The following is a 20,466-nucleotide window of genomic DNA, read 5'->3' as shown; positions in this document are numbered from 1 at the left end:
GAATGAAAGGTTCTGTTAACAAGAATGGTGTAGGATTCGGCTGGTCATGTGAACTTAGGATTTCAGCCCAAATGTCAGTGTAAAAACACAATTGAAAGTTAAAACAATATGGCAAGGCAAGGCAAGGTAAAAAATATAAAAAATATATAAAATACAACAGAACATGCAATGCAAAATACAACACAAAATACAACGCAATATAAAACGCAAATAAAAACGCAAATAAAAAGCATAAAAAAAGATGCAAAATAAAACGTAAAATACAAACTAATATAAGATGAGAAATAAAATGTTAAATAAAATGCAAAATACAATGCAAAATAAGATGCTAAATAAAACGTTAAATAAAATGCTAAATAAAACATAAAATAAGTATGTAAAATACAAAAGTAAAATACAAAGCAATATAAAATGCAATATAAAATGTGAAAAAAACACAACACAAAATAAAACGTAAAATACAACGCAATATAAAATGCGAAATAAAAAGCAGGATATAACGTAAAATAAGATGCAAAAAAAAACTTTAAATACAACGCAATATAAAATGCTAAATAAAACGTAAAATAAGACGTAAAATACAACGCAAAATAAAATGCAATATAAAACGTAAAATACAACGCAATATAAAATGCTATATAAAACGCAAAATACAATGCAAAATACAATGCAATATAAAATGCAATATAAAACACAAACTAAAACAGAAAATAAAACGTAAAACAAGATGAAAAATAAAACCCAAAATACAATGCAATATAAGATGTAAAATAAAATACAAATTAAAACGAAAAATAATGTAAGATAAGATGCAAAATACAACGGAATAAAAAATGCAACATAAAACACAAAGTAAACACAAAATAAGTGCAGCAGGCACTGATTTTGACAAGACGCATGATGCACATGGTTCACATGATGCAAGAACACATATTTTGGAATGACGAGCAACACGTAAAACTCCGAACACATATTTTGAAATTGCGCCCATTGGAAGAGAAGTCACCAGCCGCCACTGAATATAGTATAAAATAAATGATTTAAGATGCAATATAAAATTTAATACAATTTAAAATACAATATAAATTATATAAAATACTATATATGCAATATAAAATTAAATACAATACAATATAAATTTAAATACATAAAAATATAAAATTAAATAAAACAAATAAATAATAAAATTAAATAAAATGTCAGTGTCCCTTTTCTTATTGCTGTGTATGCTGAACTTGATCTTTATGCTCAAAGACTCCAAATAGATACGTCACTCCAAACGCCACATAAGAGCAAAGCTCTTTAAATGCCTCTTTGGACAATATTGCATGTGTGTGTGCACATACAGCATGTTTACACTTGCTAAGAGAATAAGTGTAGAAAGTCAAAAGATAATCCAATGCGTAAATGTTTTTGTAGCGGTAGCCTATCAGATCTTAAACAGCCGAGTTATCTTAATAAATGGATAGCTAGAGTCCTGATAGCCTCCGATGCTGAAACATCACGGCTCCACCTGAAACAAAAGAAAGAGGAAGCCATAGAGAGATGAGCAATTAAATTACTTCTTAACGCTGTTTTGTTTTCTTTTTCTTTCATTTCGCACATTCCCTCGGCTCCTTATCCAGCACTCTAAATTGAATCTAAACAAATAGGAGAGGGCGCTTGTGCCGGACCACCAGCTGTGGATCACTGGAGGAACACTGCAATACACACTTCATGCCAATCAGTATTCAATGTTTCCTGTGTGTGAGGGCTGTTTGAGCCGTTTGGACAACCTGTTCAGTTCTTCTTGTTTGGTTGTTAGACAGCTTGTTGATTCGTTTTTTCACTAATTTACCATGTTTTCCTCCTTTAAAATGTCTTTTGTTGTGCCCCAACTGTGTTTGTTTATTGCTGTAAGAAACTTTAGAATAGCAATAAGAAATTGCCTTATTGTTTATTATTTATATCTGGATTCTGCACATATTTTAATTAACATTCAAAATTCTGGACCTAATCACCCCAGTCCAGGTGCTCAGTGCATTTTTTGTCCACACATTTTTAGGAGTGTAAAAGATTTCACTTAAAATTAGATATTCATGTTCATTAGCAACAAATTATAAATAATAAAAATGTTTTTGAAATTGCTAACTTGGACTGAATAATGGAGAAAAGCATTTGATAAGAGCACCCTCAAGAAAATGAATAATAAAATGACAAAAGTTAGACAAAGAGTGATACTTTAACTCTTTCCCCGCCAACTTTTTAAAAAAAAAAATTATGCGTTCCAGAATTTTTTTTTTTTTTAAATATGTAAACATACAATATAAAAAACACACCATCTGCTTTCATAATTTTTTTATCCTATCTTAATTTGTTCTCTTTTTATCACCTCTCAAATATGGGTAGGTTTCTTCAAAAATACAAAATTTTAAGCAATTTTGAGATAATTTGAGATAATTTCATTTTTGTATAGGTTTTTGTTAGAGATCAGATTAAGAGTGATGATCAAAACATAATATTTTTGGATCAGTGCATGCTTCAGTGTTTTATTTTTTTGGCTGGGTAAGAGCGCCACCTAGTGGATAATAGCAGAAATATGGATTGCCAAAAAAACTGGCAGGGAAGCGTTTTGTCTTAATGTACGAGATAACTTTTTAATGGCGGGGAAAAAGTTAAAGATGATAAAATATAAAATAAGTTGATTTATTTTTAATGATCTAAAATGTGTACACGACAATGATGTATTGAAAAACTGAAAGTTTTTTTCCTTTGCGTTTATGAAAAATTTCACAACATGCGTTTACTTGGATACCCGAAGACATCTAAATTCATTGCATTTCATATGCCAGGCCAGTAGGTGGCGATGATACCTTGTAAACTAACACTACAAACCTGCGCACATACGCACTTGTTTACTGAACAATAAATACAACAAAAATAACTGATACTGAATGATAAATACAAAATATTACAAGGTGAATACAAGGTGAACGCATCGTGCAGTTTTGTTTAGACGGACGATGAGGTAGGTTTATTACTACAAGTGGCCATATACTATAAAGTGACTATTTTTTTTAAACTTTGTTAGAGAAGCGTTAATAAACTCGGTATCTTGAGCAGCAGAAACACAGTCTTGTAGGCCGCCATTGTTGTTTTGGTTATACCCGCGCATGTCTATAGACTGAATTAACACATGCGCATGAAGTCACCTTTATCACAGATGCACGTTAATGTACTTTACCTGGAGATGACAAGGTGGGATTATCAAAACCTTGCATTTTGAAACCTGTATCAAAAGTTTGTGTTTAAAACCCCAAAATGCCGTAATTGTGTAAAAGCACTTAAAAAAACGTTTTCTTTTACGGTTAAAATGGTTGACGTGCAAACGCCTCCTTACATGCACTGCCAATTAAAATGTTTACATACATTGAAATTTACATGCTAACTCTCACAACCCAAGTCTTGTTACTTTTGGAGAATGAGGCTCCAGTCAGCTGCCACACAGTCTAGCTGGATGCTTCACGTTCAATCTGTTTCACAGTAATTTTATTGCAGAAACTGATTAGGGTTGAAACGGCATTACGGCCCGTGATTGTGTTGTTTTTTTCAGAGGGCCCCAACTGTGATGAGTGGAGTCCTGAGGTGGATCTCATCACGGACACATTATTGAATTACTGCAGTGGTGAGATGAGATTGGCCTGTGATTGGCTGAAATGGACTTGGAGGGTAATAACATATCAGTGGTGCTGTTGGTATTGGCGGAGGAAGGTCTCTTACACTCTCTGTCTTCCTTCATGAAATCAAGCTTAGGTTTTATGAGATGGGAAATGGGAAAATATTGCATTTTTCCTTTTGCGTGATAACAAATATATAAATCGTGTCTCTTTGGGGTTCGGATGAATCCATATTTAAGGTTTCAAAGTGGAACGCTGACAAAAAAGTAGCATAGAGAGATCAGATCAAAGTTTACATTTGAGAAGTTCTCCGGTTTGTGTTATTGTCAGGTTGTTGTAGTTGTTATCAGACAGAAGTGCAGACACATGATTACAGGCTTTATCCGTGTGTGTGCGTCTGTGTGTCACAACCTGCGCTAATGTTAATCAGCCCGACTGTCATCACCGTGGCTGTCACAGGCTTGTTTACCTTTCATTTGGGACTAGCGTGAATAAAGGAGAAATGGGGGGGGGGGTGAAGGAGAGGACGGGAGAACAAGGGTGATGATGATGAGGATGTCTGAAGGAGTAGAACAGCATTTTAAACACAATCACAATCAGTAGAGCCTGAGAGGGCAGCAGAGACTCGCCTCAAATGGGATTTTTCTTTCCTCCAATCGCAATGAGACTTTGCAGAGATGGCTAATGGGACAGAAAAAATATAAAAATGTTAACCATGTATGATTTTAAATCCTACATGGGGTTACACTTTAGTTTACGGTGTCCATGTTACAGTGTAATATATTTACATTTATGCATCTTGCAGGTGCTTTTATCTAGGGATGCTCTGACCGATTGGCCGATAATGCTTGCTATGCTTCTCAATGAATTACGGTGAAATGCCGCTACATCCAAAAGGCAGGGGGCGCTCTCGTGCAGAACTCAAAATGCGCTGTAGACGAAAAATAATACACACGCAGCTATGATGACACGCAGCTCCAGGAAATGGCTTAAGGATAAATTTATATTGCTGTTCTTCAAACCTTTTCAGGTATTTTCATGATAATAAAGAATATGTACAGTATTTTCCAGACTATAAGTCGCATCAGTCAAAAAATGCGTCATGAAGAGGAAAAACATATATAAGTTGCACTGGACTATTAGTCGCATTTATTTAGACAATAATTATTACTTTTTGGGGGCATTTTGTTTGTTAAGTCTTTCTCTGTTGTCTTTAAGTTAATGTTTCAGTTAACAGTTTTTTTCAGGGGTAGGCTACAGGAGCAACATATAGCGCCCTCTCTTGGGTATAGATTGTAATGTTTTCCTTTGGTTCATTTTAGTCAGTATGAATTGATTTTAACATATAAGTCGCACCTGACTATAAGTCGCAGGACCAGACAAACTATGAAAAAAAGTGCGACTTATAGTCTGGAAAATACAGTATATCGATTCAGAATATTGATCGGCCATGAATTTTTAGTGGATATCGGCATTGATCGGAGCACCCCTACTTTTATCTAAAGCCATTTTAGCCCGTTTCACACGGTAAGCGGCAAGCGGTTGAATCACTGCGCGGCTACAGCTTTTCTCGTGTAGTGGAAACGTTTTGTACAGCATTTAGTGGAAATATGTTTACCTTCAACAGCGCCTGCCATGAAGAGTCATGTCCGTAAAAGGGAAAGGATTTTGGGTGCACGAGCAAGGCGTGTGAACCAACTCCGCTTCCCCTCTGTAACCGCCCCCATTTTTCCGCATTCTGCACGTCTGCTATAAAAAAAACTGAGATAATTGCATTTTTGTAAAGGACTTTCGTTAGAGATCAGAATCAGAGCGATTATTAAAGCATGCGCAGAGTTTTTACTGTTTTTGGATCAGTGGATGCTTCAGTGTTTTATAAGTTTGGTAAGAGCACCACCTAGTTGATAATAGCGGAAATATGGATTGCCATAAAAACTTGTCATTGGCAGGGAAGCGTTTTCTCTTAAAGGGACACTCCACTTTTTTTTGAAAATATTCCCATTTTCCAGCTCCCCTAGAGTTAAATATTTGATTCTTACCATTTTGGAATCCATTCAGCTGATCTCTGGGTCTGGCTATAGCCCTTTTAGCATAGCTTAGCACAATCCATTGAATCTGATTAGACCGTTAGCATCGCGCTCTCATTCTGCCGTAATAATCAAGGACTTTGCTGCCGTAACATGGCTGCAGCAGGCGTAGTGATATTATGCATTGCCTAAATATAGTCCCCTACCATTGAATGTTACTAAGGGGACTATGTTCGGCTGCGTAATATCATGTTACGGTAGCAAAGTCCTTAAATATTACGCCAGAATAAGAGTATAGTTCCTAGCCATATCTGCCTAGAAAATCACAACTTTTAATTTTCTGTCGGTCTTAGTACACGATGTAACTACAGAAGAGTCAAGTTTTGTATAGGAAAAACAACAAAACTCTTTGATTATTTTTGAGCGCGATGCTAATGGTCTAATCAGATTCAATGGATTATGCTAAGCTATGCTAAAAGTGGTAGCGCCAGACCCGGAGATCAGCTGAATGGATTTTTGAGCCATAGAAACTACACTATGAGATAGATCTGAAAGAAAAGAGATGGAAATGGAGGGTGTGTGCTATTATAGGAATAGGTGTATGATTGGAAGTGGAGGGGTTGACTTTAGTTTCTCTTTTGTAATGGGGTTGAATGAAGCGCTCGTGATGGCTCAGTAATCAAGGCTGTTCGATGAAGACCCGACCTACAGTTATTTTTAGGGAAGAGAAGATTGTGGTGGCTTCAATTAAGAATTCGACTTCTTCCAATACCTGTGATTTTGACCTTGTGAGACATCTGTAGGTGGAGGAGTTACATGGTTGGGTTTATTGTTCAGTTTAAGCTAAAGATAGACGTATACAGTGCTGTTTTGTGATTAGAGAAACAATAGAACAGTTACAGTACCACAGGTTTATGTTTTGCCACTTCGTATAATAGGAACAATAAAGTAGTTAAGTCTAAAAAGACATTTTATACAACAATGATGTATGCTTATTGTCTAGACATCTGCAGAAGTATTGGGGAAAGGAATGAGGCATGATCTGAATTGGATTTGAACCTGCTTCTGCAAATTTAGCATCAAAGCTTAACATATCTTGGCTTTGGATCAAACACATATCTTGTTTTCTTCCATCTGCACAGATTCAAAGCTGTCACCCCAATCTTAATTAAAAATTGATAAATTAAAGCTTTATATTCAAACGGAATTGGCATTGCATCCGGTTACGCAATTAATAATTCATCCAACTAAATTTCCACAATTGCATATTTATTTGCATTATTATTTGTTTAATTGGCATTTCAATGCATTGTCAACAATTGGCTCTGGATCTCAGCACTTTCCTGACCAGGACTGCAATATTGTCCCTTCAAATGAGTTTTAATAATAGAGGAGCTTCATCAGAAGCCAATCAGACACAAAGTCATGGCAGGCGAATTATAAGCAGGTCGACTGGGGAGTCTTGAATAATTGAAAATTTCGCCTGATCTTTTCTGAGTTTGAGGTTTCTGCCTGACAGCACTGATTGGACACACACATACGTGCCAATCTTGATTTTATTTTCTAAGGAGACCGCTAGCAGCTGGTATGGGTTTGTGGGGTTAAGGTTAGGCGCTGTCTGTGTGGGGTTAGTAACTGTTGATAACCACACCACAAAGATCCAGACCGCTGTGTATACATGAAGAAGGGCTTGTGTTTATTTGTATTTGCATTGTTTAAATTTTTTAAATCTCTGGTCTCAAGAGGTTTTCGGGTACCACATTCTAATGCTGCGTTTACACCAACTGCTTTTCAGGCGTCAAAATCGCATCTACCATGCCTAGTTTGCGGCTTGAACAGTTTGAATGCATTCGCGCAGAAAAAGCAAGCATTTGACGTGCGTCAGAGGTAAAATCCGCTTCTTGTGGGAGGGGCAAGTGCTATGCGGTTGTCTGTTTGCAAGATGACTGATGTTAATTGTGCGTTTATTGAGAGAGTTACCAGTTTGTATTTGGTAACCTTACTATAGGGGGAATATAAACGGCGCGGATCGATAAACGTCACGTGACTCAAAAGTGAAATGTGCATTACAACCTACCAGGTTGCCCGATGTCCTCACAGACACTCTTCCAAGCGAGGTCCTTTTTATTCTTGTCTCTATAGAAATAAGAACTTGTCATATAGCTCCGGGTGACTGCTTACGGACAATATCAAGCGTTCCTTCAGGTTGAATGAGTGATTCCGGGCGGGGCTGCCACCACAGCAGCAACCAGGCTCCTCATTGTTTAACGCGGCGCGAAATTCCACCAAAGTTAAATTTTTTCAACTCGGGGGTCAGCCACAAATTTGCGTCAAAAGCAAAATGCACAAAAAGCACCATTCGCGTGTACCGCGCCAGGCGCTCAATTCGCGCCGCGAGACCCGAGACCTCCAGACGCGCGTCAACGCGTCTTCACATTGACTTAACATTGAAATCACTCGCGCTTCACACCTCTACCGCGGCTGGTGTAATCGCAGCATAAGAAAGGATGTGTTAATTTTTGTTTTGTGTTATCCTATTTAACACATTATGTGTTATTTTAATGCTTTATGTGTCATTTTGTGTTTAAATAAATAAAAGGGACAACACAAGATGTCTTAAAACATCACAAAGTGTTTTGTTCCAGTAATAACACAGAGTTGTCCTAATAGTGTGTATCCTATTAAACGCAAATTAGCTGATCTCTCCACTAAATGGCAGTGACGTGGTTGGATAGTGCAGATTATGGGTGGAATTATCCCCTTCTGACATCACAAGGGGAGCCAAATTTCAATGACATATTTTTTCACATGCTTGCAGAGAAGATTTTCATAATATGTTCACTTTAAAATGTACAAATGTCATTGCATTAGAGAGCAACTTAATCCCAAATAAGCTAAAAATTAGCACAAGTAGACGTTAAAAGCAAAGCTGAAATGCATTGGAACATACAAAAACATATTCTGTTCACTATTCACAATGCTCTTCAGGACTGCCAAAATAATGTTGGAATTCACCCTAAAAATGACAGCGACTGTACAATTAAAAAAAGGTTACAAATTAATTGCAAAAATGACAGAAGAAACAAAGTTAGTTCAATAACAAAATGTTAGTGTTATTTTGGTGCAAGGTGTTTTTGTGGACCTGTTAAACATGTCTGCCGCAGATCTGTGTCATACTGCAGTGGGATTGATTTTGCTGGTGACGTAGCCACACACACACAGTGACTGGGTCAGAGTTGAATGTATGGATTACACAAACACTATTCCTCTAATATTGACCCTCATTGTAAATGAGTGATCGCAAGTCTCTTGATGTTTATGTTGTCAAACACACATTGCATGACCTCACACATTGACGTGGATTTGTTCTTCAATAACTTTGCTACTCCCATACTAACACACACGCTCGTATGCACGGATAGATCCATCGGGACGGCTGGTGTTAGTGAAGTCACAACACGTTTTAGTGCTGTAGATCCGGCCCGGGATGAAGTACATCTCAGATCAAACAATTTCTAATCAAACCCACGAAAGTGTAGCTAATGCAATTTCACTAAGTCACTGACTGCCTTGATTACATGGAGACTGACATGACACACACACACTTTTCACAGACTGACTTGCACAATACGAGCACTTTCTTGTAAGTAGCTTTGGTAACAGCTGAGAACATAAATGTAAATTTGATGTAAACCCACACCTTCTACAATCCTAGATTAGTCGCAGCCACAGGGGGCCGCAGTCTAACACGTCTAATACACACTCGCATGCTCTTACGCTCACATAGATTATCAAATGACGCGCTTGGGCATAATAATATCCGCCAACAGATGGAGAAGCACAATAGCAAAACAACGGGACTAGCTAACTTGTTGTAATTTTGCTAACATTTGTTTATTTATTGATGTAAACTGTTAAACCTCTGAAAGGTTGTTTTGTTGTTCTTCTGGATCATTGTTCATATTAAATAGAAATTATCAGATTATGTTTATGGTTGTAAAGGCCCATGTACAAAAACGTTACAATGTAAACTTTTTTGTGCAAATGGAACGTGGACTGTAAAAAGATAGACTTTCATTGTATAAAAAATGAGGCAAAATTATCTCAAAAATTGCAGCTTGCGCCGATGACATCATTTGGAGACAAAGTCTGCGCAGTAATGATCTTGAGCTGCTGTATCAAAGCCTTTCCCATTTCCCTGTTTAACTCACAAACATGCAAATCAAGGCGTCCCACCTCTTTTTAATAGCATCTAATAACCAATGTAAAGTAAACTTAAAACACTTAAAAGTACATTAACATGATTAAAAATTATAAAAATATTTGTTTCATTTTGAAGTGTAATCCAAATTTTTAAGTTTGGCTCACATCCCTTTTGTTTTTATGAAGAGGGTGGGGTTAATGACTAGGGGTGTAGCGATACTTTGTGCGATTCTGCTACATCTATTCTTCTTAATGAATTATAGTGAAATGTCGCTACATCCAAAAGCCAGATGGTGCTCTCGTGCAGAAACTCAATATGGGCCGCAGAATAAATACGTTTACAGGTATTTATAAAGCATGTTATAAACAACTCAAACTGTGATTTTATATCGATAAGGACTTGATCAAATAGCCGTAGTAAATTAAAGAGTCGCGCATAATATTGGCATCGCGATTCAGAATCGATAGCAGAATATTGTACAGTCCTTCCAGAAAAACGCGAGTTTTTTTGTGCTTGCTGCGGGCAAAAATCCTTGATCTTGCGGCACGTTTTCTTAAAAATTACGATGGAATATGTGGGATTTTTATGCAATGAAATTGCGTGAACTTGCAAAAATTGCGGAAACTTGCAAAAATTGCGGAAACTTGCAAAAAGCTATATTTAACGTGTAAACAAAACTATCGTATGCAGGAAAGCTTATTAAAGGTCCACTGTGTAGATTTTTAGCGGCATCTTGCAGGGAGTGAATTGCAACCAACGGCTCAGTCCACAGCTCACCCCTCCCTTTCGAAACACATAGAGAAGCAACGTTAGCCGCCACAGGACAAACATGTAATCGTCTAATGCTGAGTTTACACCAACCGCGTTTCAGGCGTCAAAATCGCGTCTACTGCGCGTGGTTTGCCGCTTGAACAATTTGGATGCATTCGCGGGTGAAGAGCGGAGTAGACGCGCGAAAAAAGCAAGCATTTGACGCGCGTCAGAGGCAAACTCCGCTTCTTGTGGGAGGGGCAAGTGCTATGCGGTTGTCTGTTTGCAAGATGACTGATGTTGATTGTGCATTTATCAAAAGAGTTAGGGTGTTTTCACATATGTTGGTGCGCACCGTGGTTAGTGCGGTCCGTGTTCACATATTATTTTTTTACTGTACTCGAAATGCCGCACCGTACACCACGTGACAACGGTCAGCCCTGCCATTGGTCTCTGACAGCTCTTACCGTCTCATGACCACCCCCACGTTTACACGACAACCAGCCTGACAGGGAGAGCGCAGCTATCAAGATGTGGAGATAAACGATGCACGTCTCTGCGAAGTTTCTTTGCTGTAACGCGAAATTGCGTAGCTTTCTCACGGAGCCGTTTGCTAAAAAGCCCGTAATGTCACTATTTGTGTGTGAAGGGAGGACAGCAATGCATTTATAAAGTCATCAGCTCAAACGTAAAGGAGACAACAAATCTCTGCAACGGACCAGGATTGGCTTGTTTGTTGTTAACCCACAATATAACACCCGGATCACGTCACAACAGAAGCCCAGTGGCTCAAACATGTAGAGAACTTCCTGTATTTGGTTCGGGCCGAGGTCCAGCAGTGTTCACACCACAGGTGGGTCGCCCCAGAGTTCGGCGGCAGCCGCTCCGAGACCACCTGTTTAGAGCGGTCTCGGAGCGGTCGTTTAGTGCGCACCCGAGTGCGGCTGTTGTGTTCACACTGACCCAAACGAACCGTACTCGGAGCGACACGTCATTTGGGCCGTCCTAAACAGTGTATATGTGAAAACACCCTTAGTTTGTATTTGGTAACCTTACTATAGGGGGAAAATAATCGACGCGGGTCGATAAACGTCACCTGACTCAAAAGTGAAGTGTGTATTACAACTTACAAGGTTGCCCAATGTCCTTACTGACACTCTTCTAAGCGAGGTCCTTTTTATTCCTGTCTCCTCTATAGAAATAAGAACTTGTGTCGTATAGCTCCGGGTGACTACTTACGGACAATAATAAGCGTTGGTTGAATGAGTGACTCCGGGCGGGGCTGCCACCACAGCAGCAAGCAGGCTCCTGATTGGTTAACGCGGCGTGAAATTCCGCCAATTTTCAAATTTTTCAACTCGGGCGCCAGCCGCAAATTCGCGTGAAGCGCAAAATGCACAAAAAAAGCACCATTTGCGCACAACGCTCAATTGGCTTCTTTTCGCGCAAGCTTCACGCGCGAAAGAGGCGGAAACGCGTCTTCCGCGCCGGACCCCCCTTCCGCGCCGCGGGACCTCCTGACACCCGTCAACGCGCCTTCACATTGACTTAACATTGAAATCACTCGAACTTCACGCCTCTACCGCGGTTGGTGTAAATGCAGCATAAGACAATGTAGAGACAAAATGCTCTGTAGAGCAGTGTGTCTGTTTAGGGCCACTGTAGAAACATGGTGATGTGAATTGTAGACTTTCACATGTAAGGTAACCAACGGTGTTGTAGATAAAAATGGTTCATTCTAAGGTAATAAAAACAAAAATAATAGTAAATTTTTTAAGGTCTTCATACACTGGAAAAATAACTTTCTTACTTAGTATTTTTGTCTTGTTTTCAGTAAAAATATCAAAAAATTCTTAAATTAAGACATATTTTCTTGAATAGCAAAATGACCTAGGAAAATAAGTCTATATAAAATATAAAAAAATTAAACATTTAAGGAAATTTGTGCTTAAAACAAGCAAAAAAAATCTGCCAATGGAATAAGAAATATTTTCTTAAAATAAGTTTACTTTTTTCATAAACAATTCAAGAAATTGCTTGTTTTAAGCACAAATTCGCTTAAAGTTTAAATCTTTTGTCTAAAAACTAGACGTATTTTTCTAGGTACTTTTGCTCATCAAGAAAATACATTTTAATGTAAGAATTTTAGATATTTTTACTGAAAACCAGGCAAAAAAAAAAAACAAGTAAGAAAGGCACCTTTTGCAGTGTACACTACTAATAATATAGTTATTATTTTGCACTTCTGTCAAGAGATCCTTCTAAAAGAGTTACACAATGCACCTTTAAACAATATGTAGTCATAATTTGCAAACAGAAAAATGTTAATTATCCATTGAAAGGCCTATCAGGGTTATTTTTAAACTAAGCACTTCTGTTAAGTGGCCGAGCAGGCATTGTTTTGTGGAGTTGTATTAGGCGTTTTTGTTTATTGCATTTTTATTGTGTAATTCTCAAAAGTTTTCTTGCTGTTTCTTGCTCAGTGTAGAGAGCAGTGTGTGCTTGAGCAGCTGTGTTTTCCTGTTTTGCAGCTATAATTGACTTTTAATTGAATTAGCAGCAGAGAGATTAAATAGATGGAGAGAGAGCGAGAAAATGAAAGAATTGAAGAAACCAGGCAAGACAAAGCCAGGTTTATTTCCCTTTCCGGAGGAGCAACTTTAATAAAAACAACCAAAAACTCCAAAAGTAAAAGCTTTCAGAAGATGAAGAATCTCTTGTCTGGTGTAATGAGAAAATGAATTGAGAAAGTGCTTTTCATCAGAATGGACTACGTGAGAAATGTTGGGCGGTGGAAATGACACAAGCATCTGCAGGAGGTGTGTTTGAGTGCTGGACAGGTGCCGGTTTTTTTTAGTGCAGTGAAGGGTGAATTCATTTCTCATTTAAAGCACTTCTAGCCAATCAAAACAATGAACTGAAGTACTTTTTTGTAACACCTAGTGAGCTGCCTACAGAGGCATTTCATCAGGCTTGTTCCTGTTGCAAAGGTTCATTTAAAAAGTATGCACCTTTGAAGGTACTTCACTTCGGTTACATACTTTGGTTAAAGGCAGCATCGCATGTGTCCTTTTGAAGAGAAGGCAGTCCCAGAATTATATGTAACAAATTTAAATTAAAGGAACAGTATGTAAAAAATGTATATCAATTAATCATAAAATGGCCCTGATATGTCACTAGACATTAAGAAATAATTTTCATTTCAAATTATTTTATCACTGACTAGAGTGTTCTGTTCTGGATTTTGTCATTTAAAAAGTGGAGTTGCAGACCTCAACTTATGTTTATGTTGTCATGTTGTGTATTGGCCACCAGTTGTGTGATTGCAGTACCAGTTTTAGCCACAAGTTTTGTGATTGCAACACCAGTTTTGGCCACAATCCTACATACTGTTCCTTTAAGTTTTGTAGGTCTAAACATAAATCTATACACCACCTTTGTCAAAACTCGGCATGTATTATACGTATATCAAATACTTTCACTTCAAATCTGCTTAATCCCAGCCTCAGGTCATTCAGAAATCCGCTTTGTTGCCAGAATCCGTTAAAAGCCAAGTCGATAAGTCCTCAAAGTGCACGGAAGATGAATTGACGACGACATGCGTACGTCAAATTTTAGTTATACTTCATTTTTTTAAAGGGGACATATCATGAAAATCTGACTTTTTCATGTTTAAGTGCTATAATTGGGCCTCCATTGCTTCTATCAACCTAGAAAATGTGAACCTAGTAACTTTTTGGTAAACCATTCTTTGCAAGCATGTGAAAAAATAGGAAAATTGAAATTTGGCTCCCCTTGTGATGTCAGAAGGGCCCCTTAATCTGCCCTATCCAACCTCGGCATTGCCATTTAGTGCAGAGATCATCTTATTTGCATTTAAAAGAACACCCAAAACGGCACATTTTTGCTCACACCTACAAAGTGAAAATTTTAACATAAATAATAAATTATATATGGTATTTTGAGCTAAAACTTCACATATGTATTTTGGGGACACCAAAGATTTATTTGACATCTTAATAAAGGTTTGTGAAATGTCCCCTTTATCATCTGTAAATCCTAAACCAATGTCAAAATCTTACAATCACACCCATTCACTTCATTAAATTCCAGCAAGAGCATCTCGGGAATCTTCCACCGTTGATATTTGTGTTTCTCGACCTAGACTTATATTCTATCCCCTGGGCAAGAAATCTCACGTAACAACTGACTGATAAAAGCAATTAAAGCGAATCTCTACTGAGGGCTTGTGTGTGATGTGTACACGCGTGTCTCTCTGTTATGCTCATTGCCGTTTGTCATGATTGCCATGCCCGGGCCCAGCGCTACGCGGTTACAGAGGTTTCTCCGGCGGCAATCTCAAAGGGCTGTGAAATTTTAATGAATAACATTGTCACGGCGCAAGTAAGATGCCAGTGGGCCGCCGAGGTGGTGCTTACATTCACCGACCCATGAGGACACACACACGCAGACACCCTGTGTCCACCGAGGGTCTTATTGATGGCAGACTTGATTCTCTTGCTGTCAATTATATTGATTACTTGTGGATGAGTGGAGCTAATAAGGATTGGAACTCACTTCATTTTTCGGGTCCTGCCTCGTGATGAGAGACTTACACAGCCATGATTTTCTTATTAACCCTGTTAGCGCAGGACTGCACAGAGGGCAAGGAGGAGAGGGAGATTGGGGGGTATCTTGATCTGATCTGTTCTGTTTTGTGACTTTGAAGTCAAACTAAACTCTACACAACATAAACACAATTTTAGGGATACATAGCGATTAATCGCGATTCATTTATAGCAAAATAAAAGTTTTTGTTTACATCATATATATGTGTGTGTGTGTGAACTGTGTATAATAATTATGTATATATAAATATGCACACATGCATGTATAATTTTAAGAAAAAAAAATATATAGTATAAAGTATTTATATTTATATAAATTATACATAAATATACAAATGTATATACACATGTAAACATTTACTAAAAATATACATGCATGTGTGTGTATTTATCTATACAAAGTTATTATACACAGTTCACATATATGATGTAAACAAAAACTTTTATTCTGCTATAGATTAATCGCGATTAATCGCTATGCATCCCTATTGTGATTTGGAGTGTCCCATCATTTCAGTAAACTTGACAAACATTTTTACGAAACTGAATAGTCTCAAGTGTTTTTTTGTGTCTTTCTGTCTAGGTGGAGCTGATGATAATCTGATTGAGGGAGGAGAAACCAAGTTCCTGTGTAAACCAGGGGCGAGAAACATCACTGTCATCTTTCAGCCATTGCTCAAGTAGGTCCTCTTCTCAAAGTTTCACATCAGCCGAACAACTTTGTAAAGCTGCGGGGTGGCACAGTGGAACATTTGTCAGCATGGATTTTCCTCTGGGTACTCCATTTTCCTTCCAAAGTGAATTGGCTTTATGCCCAGCTGCACTACTTCCTGAACTTCAGCCAGCTCCTTGTTTCCTGTCTGCCATTATTGGACAAACTGATTAATCCAGGTGTGCCTGACCTCAGTAGTCACAAATAAACTGATTAATCCAGGTGTGCCTGACCTCAGTAGTCACAAATAAACTGATTAATCCAGGTGTGCCTGACCTCAGTAGTCACAACAACAATAATCAGGCACACCTGGATTAATCAGTTTGTCCAATAATGGCAGACAGGAAAAAAGGAGCTGGCTAAAGTTCAGGAAGTAGTGCAGCTGGGCATAAAGCCTATTGGAGATGCCAAATTCTGAACATGTAGATTAACTTGTGTATAAATTAACTTGTGTGTAGATTAACCAGTTCTCGCCATGAATATAGCCAGTGGGGGTGGGCAGTACAGCCTCAAAATTATATCATGATATTTTAAGAATTTTTGGTGGAAATTATATTTATGACAGTATAAAAATTATGGAAAAGGAAGGGCATTTTTATCCATTGAGCTGTCATTGATGACAGACTACCTAATTCGACGTGTAAATCCATTGTCGTAAGGTGGCAGAAGCAGCATTAAAGTGCAAAAGTAGTGACACGATCACACAGCATGAGTCAAATGTAAACAAAGTACAAACTAGAGATGAAATGGTATGAAAATTTTGCATCACTATGACACTACCACAGATTTTCTACTGGTTTCCCATATACTCCCAACAGATCCCAGTAACTTTAAAGGTGCAGTGTGTAAATCTTAGCCGCATCTAGTGGTGAGGTTGCGAATTGCAGCCAACGACTTAGTCCACTGCTCACCCCTCGCTTTTGAAACACATAGAGAAGCTACGGTAGCCGCCACCAGACAAACATATCATCGTCGGAGACAAATAAGTAAAAAAAAATGTGTCCTTTTAGGGCTTCTGTAGAAAAAACCTCACCAATAGATGCAGCTAAAATTTACACACTGCACCTTTAAAGGAACAGTATGTAGGATTGTGGCCAAAACTGGTATTGCAATCACAAAACTTGTGGCTAAAACTGGTACAGCAATCACACAACTGGTGGCCAATACACAAAATGACAACATAAACATCAGTTGAGGGCTGCAACTCCACTTTTTAAATGACAATATTCTGGCCGGACCACTATTGTCAGTGATATAAGTATTTGAAATGAAAATGATTTCTTAATGTCTAGTGACATATCAGGGCCATTTTATGATTAATTGATATAAACTTCTTACATACTGTTCCTTTAAGCAGTTACATTTTTACAATCTCTGTCCCATTTGGAACATTTAAAAGACCAAACTAACAAAATACACTTTTTTAAAATAAAGAAAAATGAATAATGATCAAGCTTATGATGGCAACAGTCAAAGTCTTTCAGTATTTTGTGCCAAAATTTGTCACTTTTGTTGCTGCACCACATTCACTTGGTGACGCTAGCAGATGAAAAAAGCGCGTTTTGGCGGAAATGCATAGATGAACATTATGTCAAGGAATGAGGACGTGGAGAGTGTTAAAATAAAGGTACCTCAAATAGATTTTTTTACGTGTGGCATCGATGCATCAGATTGTTCGAAATAAAATCGATGTATCGATCCATATGGATGTATTGTTACACCTCTAGTTGGGTATAATATGAGTGCGCCCTAAGCATACTACAAACTTCCAGGCTGATGTGCCGAGGACAGTTGGCCCTATCTTTGCAGGACACAGGCCCTCCAGGACCGTGTTTGGGCGCCCCTGCCATAGCAATGGCATTAATAAATAAATTTAAAGCTATGTTTCAACAAGCGCTATATACTTTTCACTGCTTCATCTGTATTTCTCACACATCACATTCTGCATGCCCCTTCTTCCATATTTTTGGTGGCCGGCAGCCATTACCGCATCATTACGTGGCCCCTGCCATTGATGTTGATTTGTTCTGACGGTATCAATTGGAGCTTTCCGTTTAGGCCATTCAATTTTCCTTTCAATCTCCTAATCTATTGGATCATCGGTCCAGCCCACTAATGCTCTGTCATATTACCGCTTTGATACAGAGACATATCCCGAGCATGGTCGTCCAGCCCACAACGTGACCGGACTTTCCGATTCTCCTATTGCTTGCAATTACATTTGAGCTGTGGTGCATTGATTTTTTGTAGTTTTTTCCTGAAATGGCCACTGTCACTGTTGTTCTTAGATTGCTTGATGTTATTTTGTCTTGGATGTAACCTATACTCTCACACAGTCTCTCTTATGAGCTGTTGGTGTTAATGCGTGCCCCGCGGGCTTTCGGTTTGCTTGGATTTTCTAGAGAAAACAACAAGATCGATTTTATTCTTGAACACTTTAACCCTAAATATTACACTTCAGGAAGTAATTTGGATGTGAGCGATCAAACATTCCTCAAATAATGTAACCTGTTGCGATGAGGTGTGATATTAGTCTTTCATGTGAAAAATTTAGACTCACTCACCCATAAATACCTTTCTGCTTAGCCAAAAATACATTGCTCCAGGTGCATATCTGCAGCTTTCCACAAGATGCATTTGGTTTTTGTCTGTTTTGGCATAAGTTCGATTTTTTGGCGGAATCACATGTTTGTTTGTCGTAATTAGTTTTTTAAAGAAATAATTAAGTTTGTTTTTAAAAACGTGCAAAATTTTAACATAAATTCACATATTTTGTAGTAGACTATGAAGAGCACGTTTTGCAGATTAATATTTTAGCATTAATCTAAATAAGCCACTGTCAGTCCTCACAATACAGTGCGACAGAAGGCAGAGGATGGGCAGGGGCGTCAGACAGCTGTCTATCTGAGATAAATGGCAGGCGGATCATCGTTCATATGGTACAGACAGCTCATCTGGTCCCCTCTGGGTTGACGGACCGAACAAATAAATGCATGAATAAACGAGTGACTGCTCTCCACCTTTCGCCTGTTGCCAGAATAATGGCCAATATCAGTCATAGTCCACAGCAAGCAGGCGATTTGTGGGTATCTGACTCTCTGTTTGGGCTGTCAGGGTTCACTTGTGCCCCCTTAGTTTTTTATTAATCGAACTGAACTTCAATGCATTTTCAGGAATGTGACCCTGCCTGTGAAATCAAGGCTAAAGTCTCTTAATTTAATTATAAGTTTGGGAACGTCAAGGTTTGATTTCACATTGATTTCAATATTTGACATTGTCAATATTAAAGATATCAAGGTTTTATTTTTACTGAATGTTACGAGGACCTTATGGACAAAAATGACTTCAGATGGGTTTTCACAGGCAGGGTCACAAATAGACGTAGACCGATTAATCGGCACCGATAGTTCATTGGTGGAACGATCGGCTATCGGCAAAAATCCATGCGATAGTTTTTCCGAGTTGCGTCCATTGCTTCATATCATGAAAACATTTTGCTGACTAGATGCAGAGAAACAACAGCAGGAACCTAAGTTTGTCATCAAGGCTGACACGACGTTAATATTAGTAGTACCTCAAACAAAAATACACGCTGATAGAGCAATCCCAAATGTTTAATGTCATGATTATCGCCATCAATTTGCATTAGTTTATATCCAGCTGGTTACTTTTATTCATGATTTAGCCGGCTGAGCTGCATATTTTAAGCTTCCATTTAAAAAACTATCGGTCGATTAATCTGTTATCGTCAATATGAACCAACCTAGTTATCGGTAAAATCCACTATAGGTAGACATCTACTAGACACAAATACAGGTAGTAGTTTAGAGAATTAGGCTGAAAATTATGAAAAGGTGGTTGTCTTAAAGGCACATAAACGCTTAATAAATTTGGCACTAGATCTGTTTGGCTGTGTAATTTAGATCAGTGGTTCCCAAAATGTATCTTTGAGTCCCCCACCCAAGCACATGTACGACAATTTCAGTCCCCCTATCATTTAAATCTGTCAAATGACAAACGACCAAAATTGAAATAGTTATTTAACACAAGAAAATATTTTATCTCCTTTTTAAAAAAATATTTGGAATAAAATTATCAGTGGAACATTTAATGCATCTTTATTTAAGCTCAAAGCATATCAAGTTGCGTCCCCCCTCATAGGGGCCCGGACCCCAGACTACTTATTTAGATAATGATGCTTGATATTTAAAAATAAATGCCTATTTGGTCGAGATTTAAATCTTGATCTCCTACCACGTGCTCAAGGACATGCTCGCAGAGAAAGATATAGGTGTGCGAATGTGCTTGTGTCTGGATCGAACTTTGCCCGTACAGACCGATGCTGGAGTTTGTTTTATCAGTACCTAAACTTGCGTCGAGATCGATGACGGTTCTTAATGTTACTGCCAATCAATCCGGCATGCAATTTGTGATCAATAGACGCTTTGGAAGAGGCTGACGTTGAAGATCTCAAAGGTGTGGAGTTGAT

The 20,466-nt window shown here is 38.1% G+C and overlaps 1 protein-coding gene across 1 annotated transcript in view; it reads left to right on the top strand.

Annotated features, from left to right (window-relative positions):
• exoc4 (exocyst complex component 4) overlaps positions 1 to 20,466 on the top strand; it is a 222,905-nt gene that overhangs the window by 72,260 nt on the left and 130,179 nt on the right. Inside the window, exon 10 of the mRNA XM_073868399.1 lies at positions 15,849 to 15,945. Within this exon, the coding sequence (XP_073724500.1) occupies positions 15,849 to 15,945 (97 nt within the window). The remainder of the gene's footprint in view (positions 1 to 15,848; positions 15,946 to 20,466) is intronic.

This window comes from Misgurnus anguillicaudatus, chromosome 1 (genome assembly GCF_027580225.2).
Source record: "Misgurnus anguillicaudatus chromosome 1, ASM2758022v2, whole genome shotgun sequence".
Classification (NCBI taxonomy): domain Eukaryota; kingdom Metazoa; phylum Chordata; class Actinopteri; order Cypriniformes; family Cobitidae; genus Misgurnus; species Misgurnus anguillicaudatus.
This window is presented reverse-complemented; position numbering and strand designations above follow the sequence as displayed.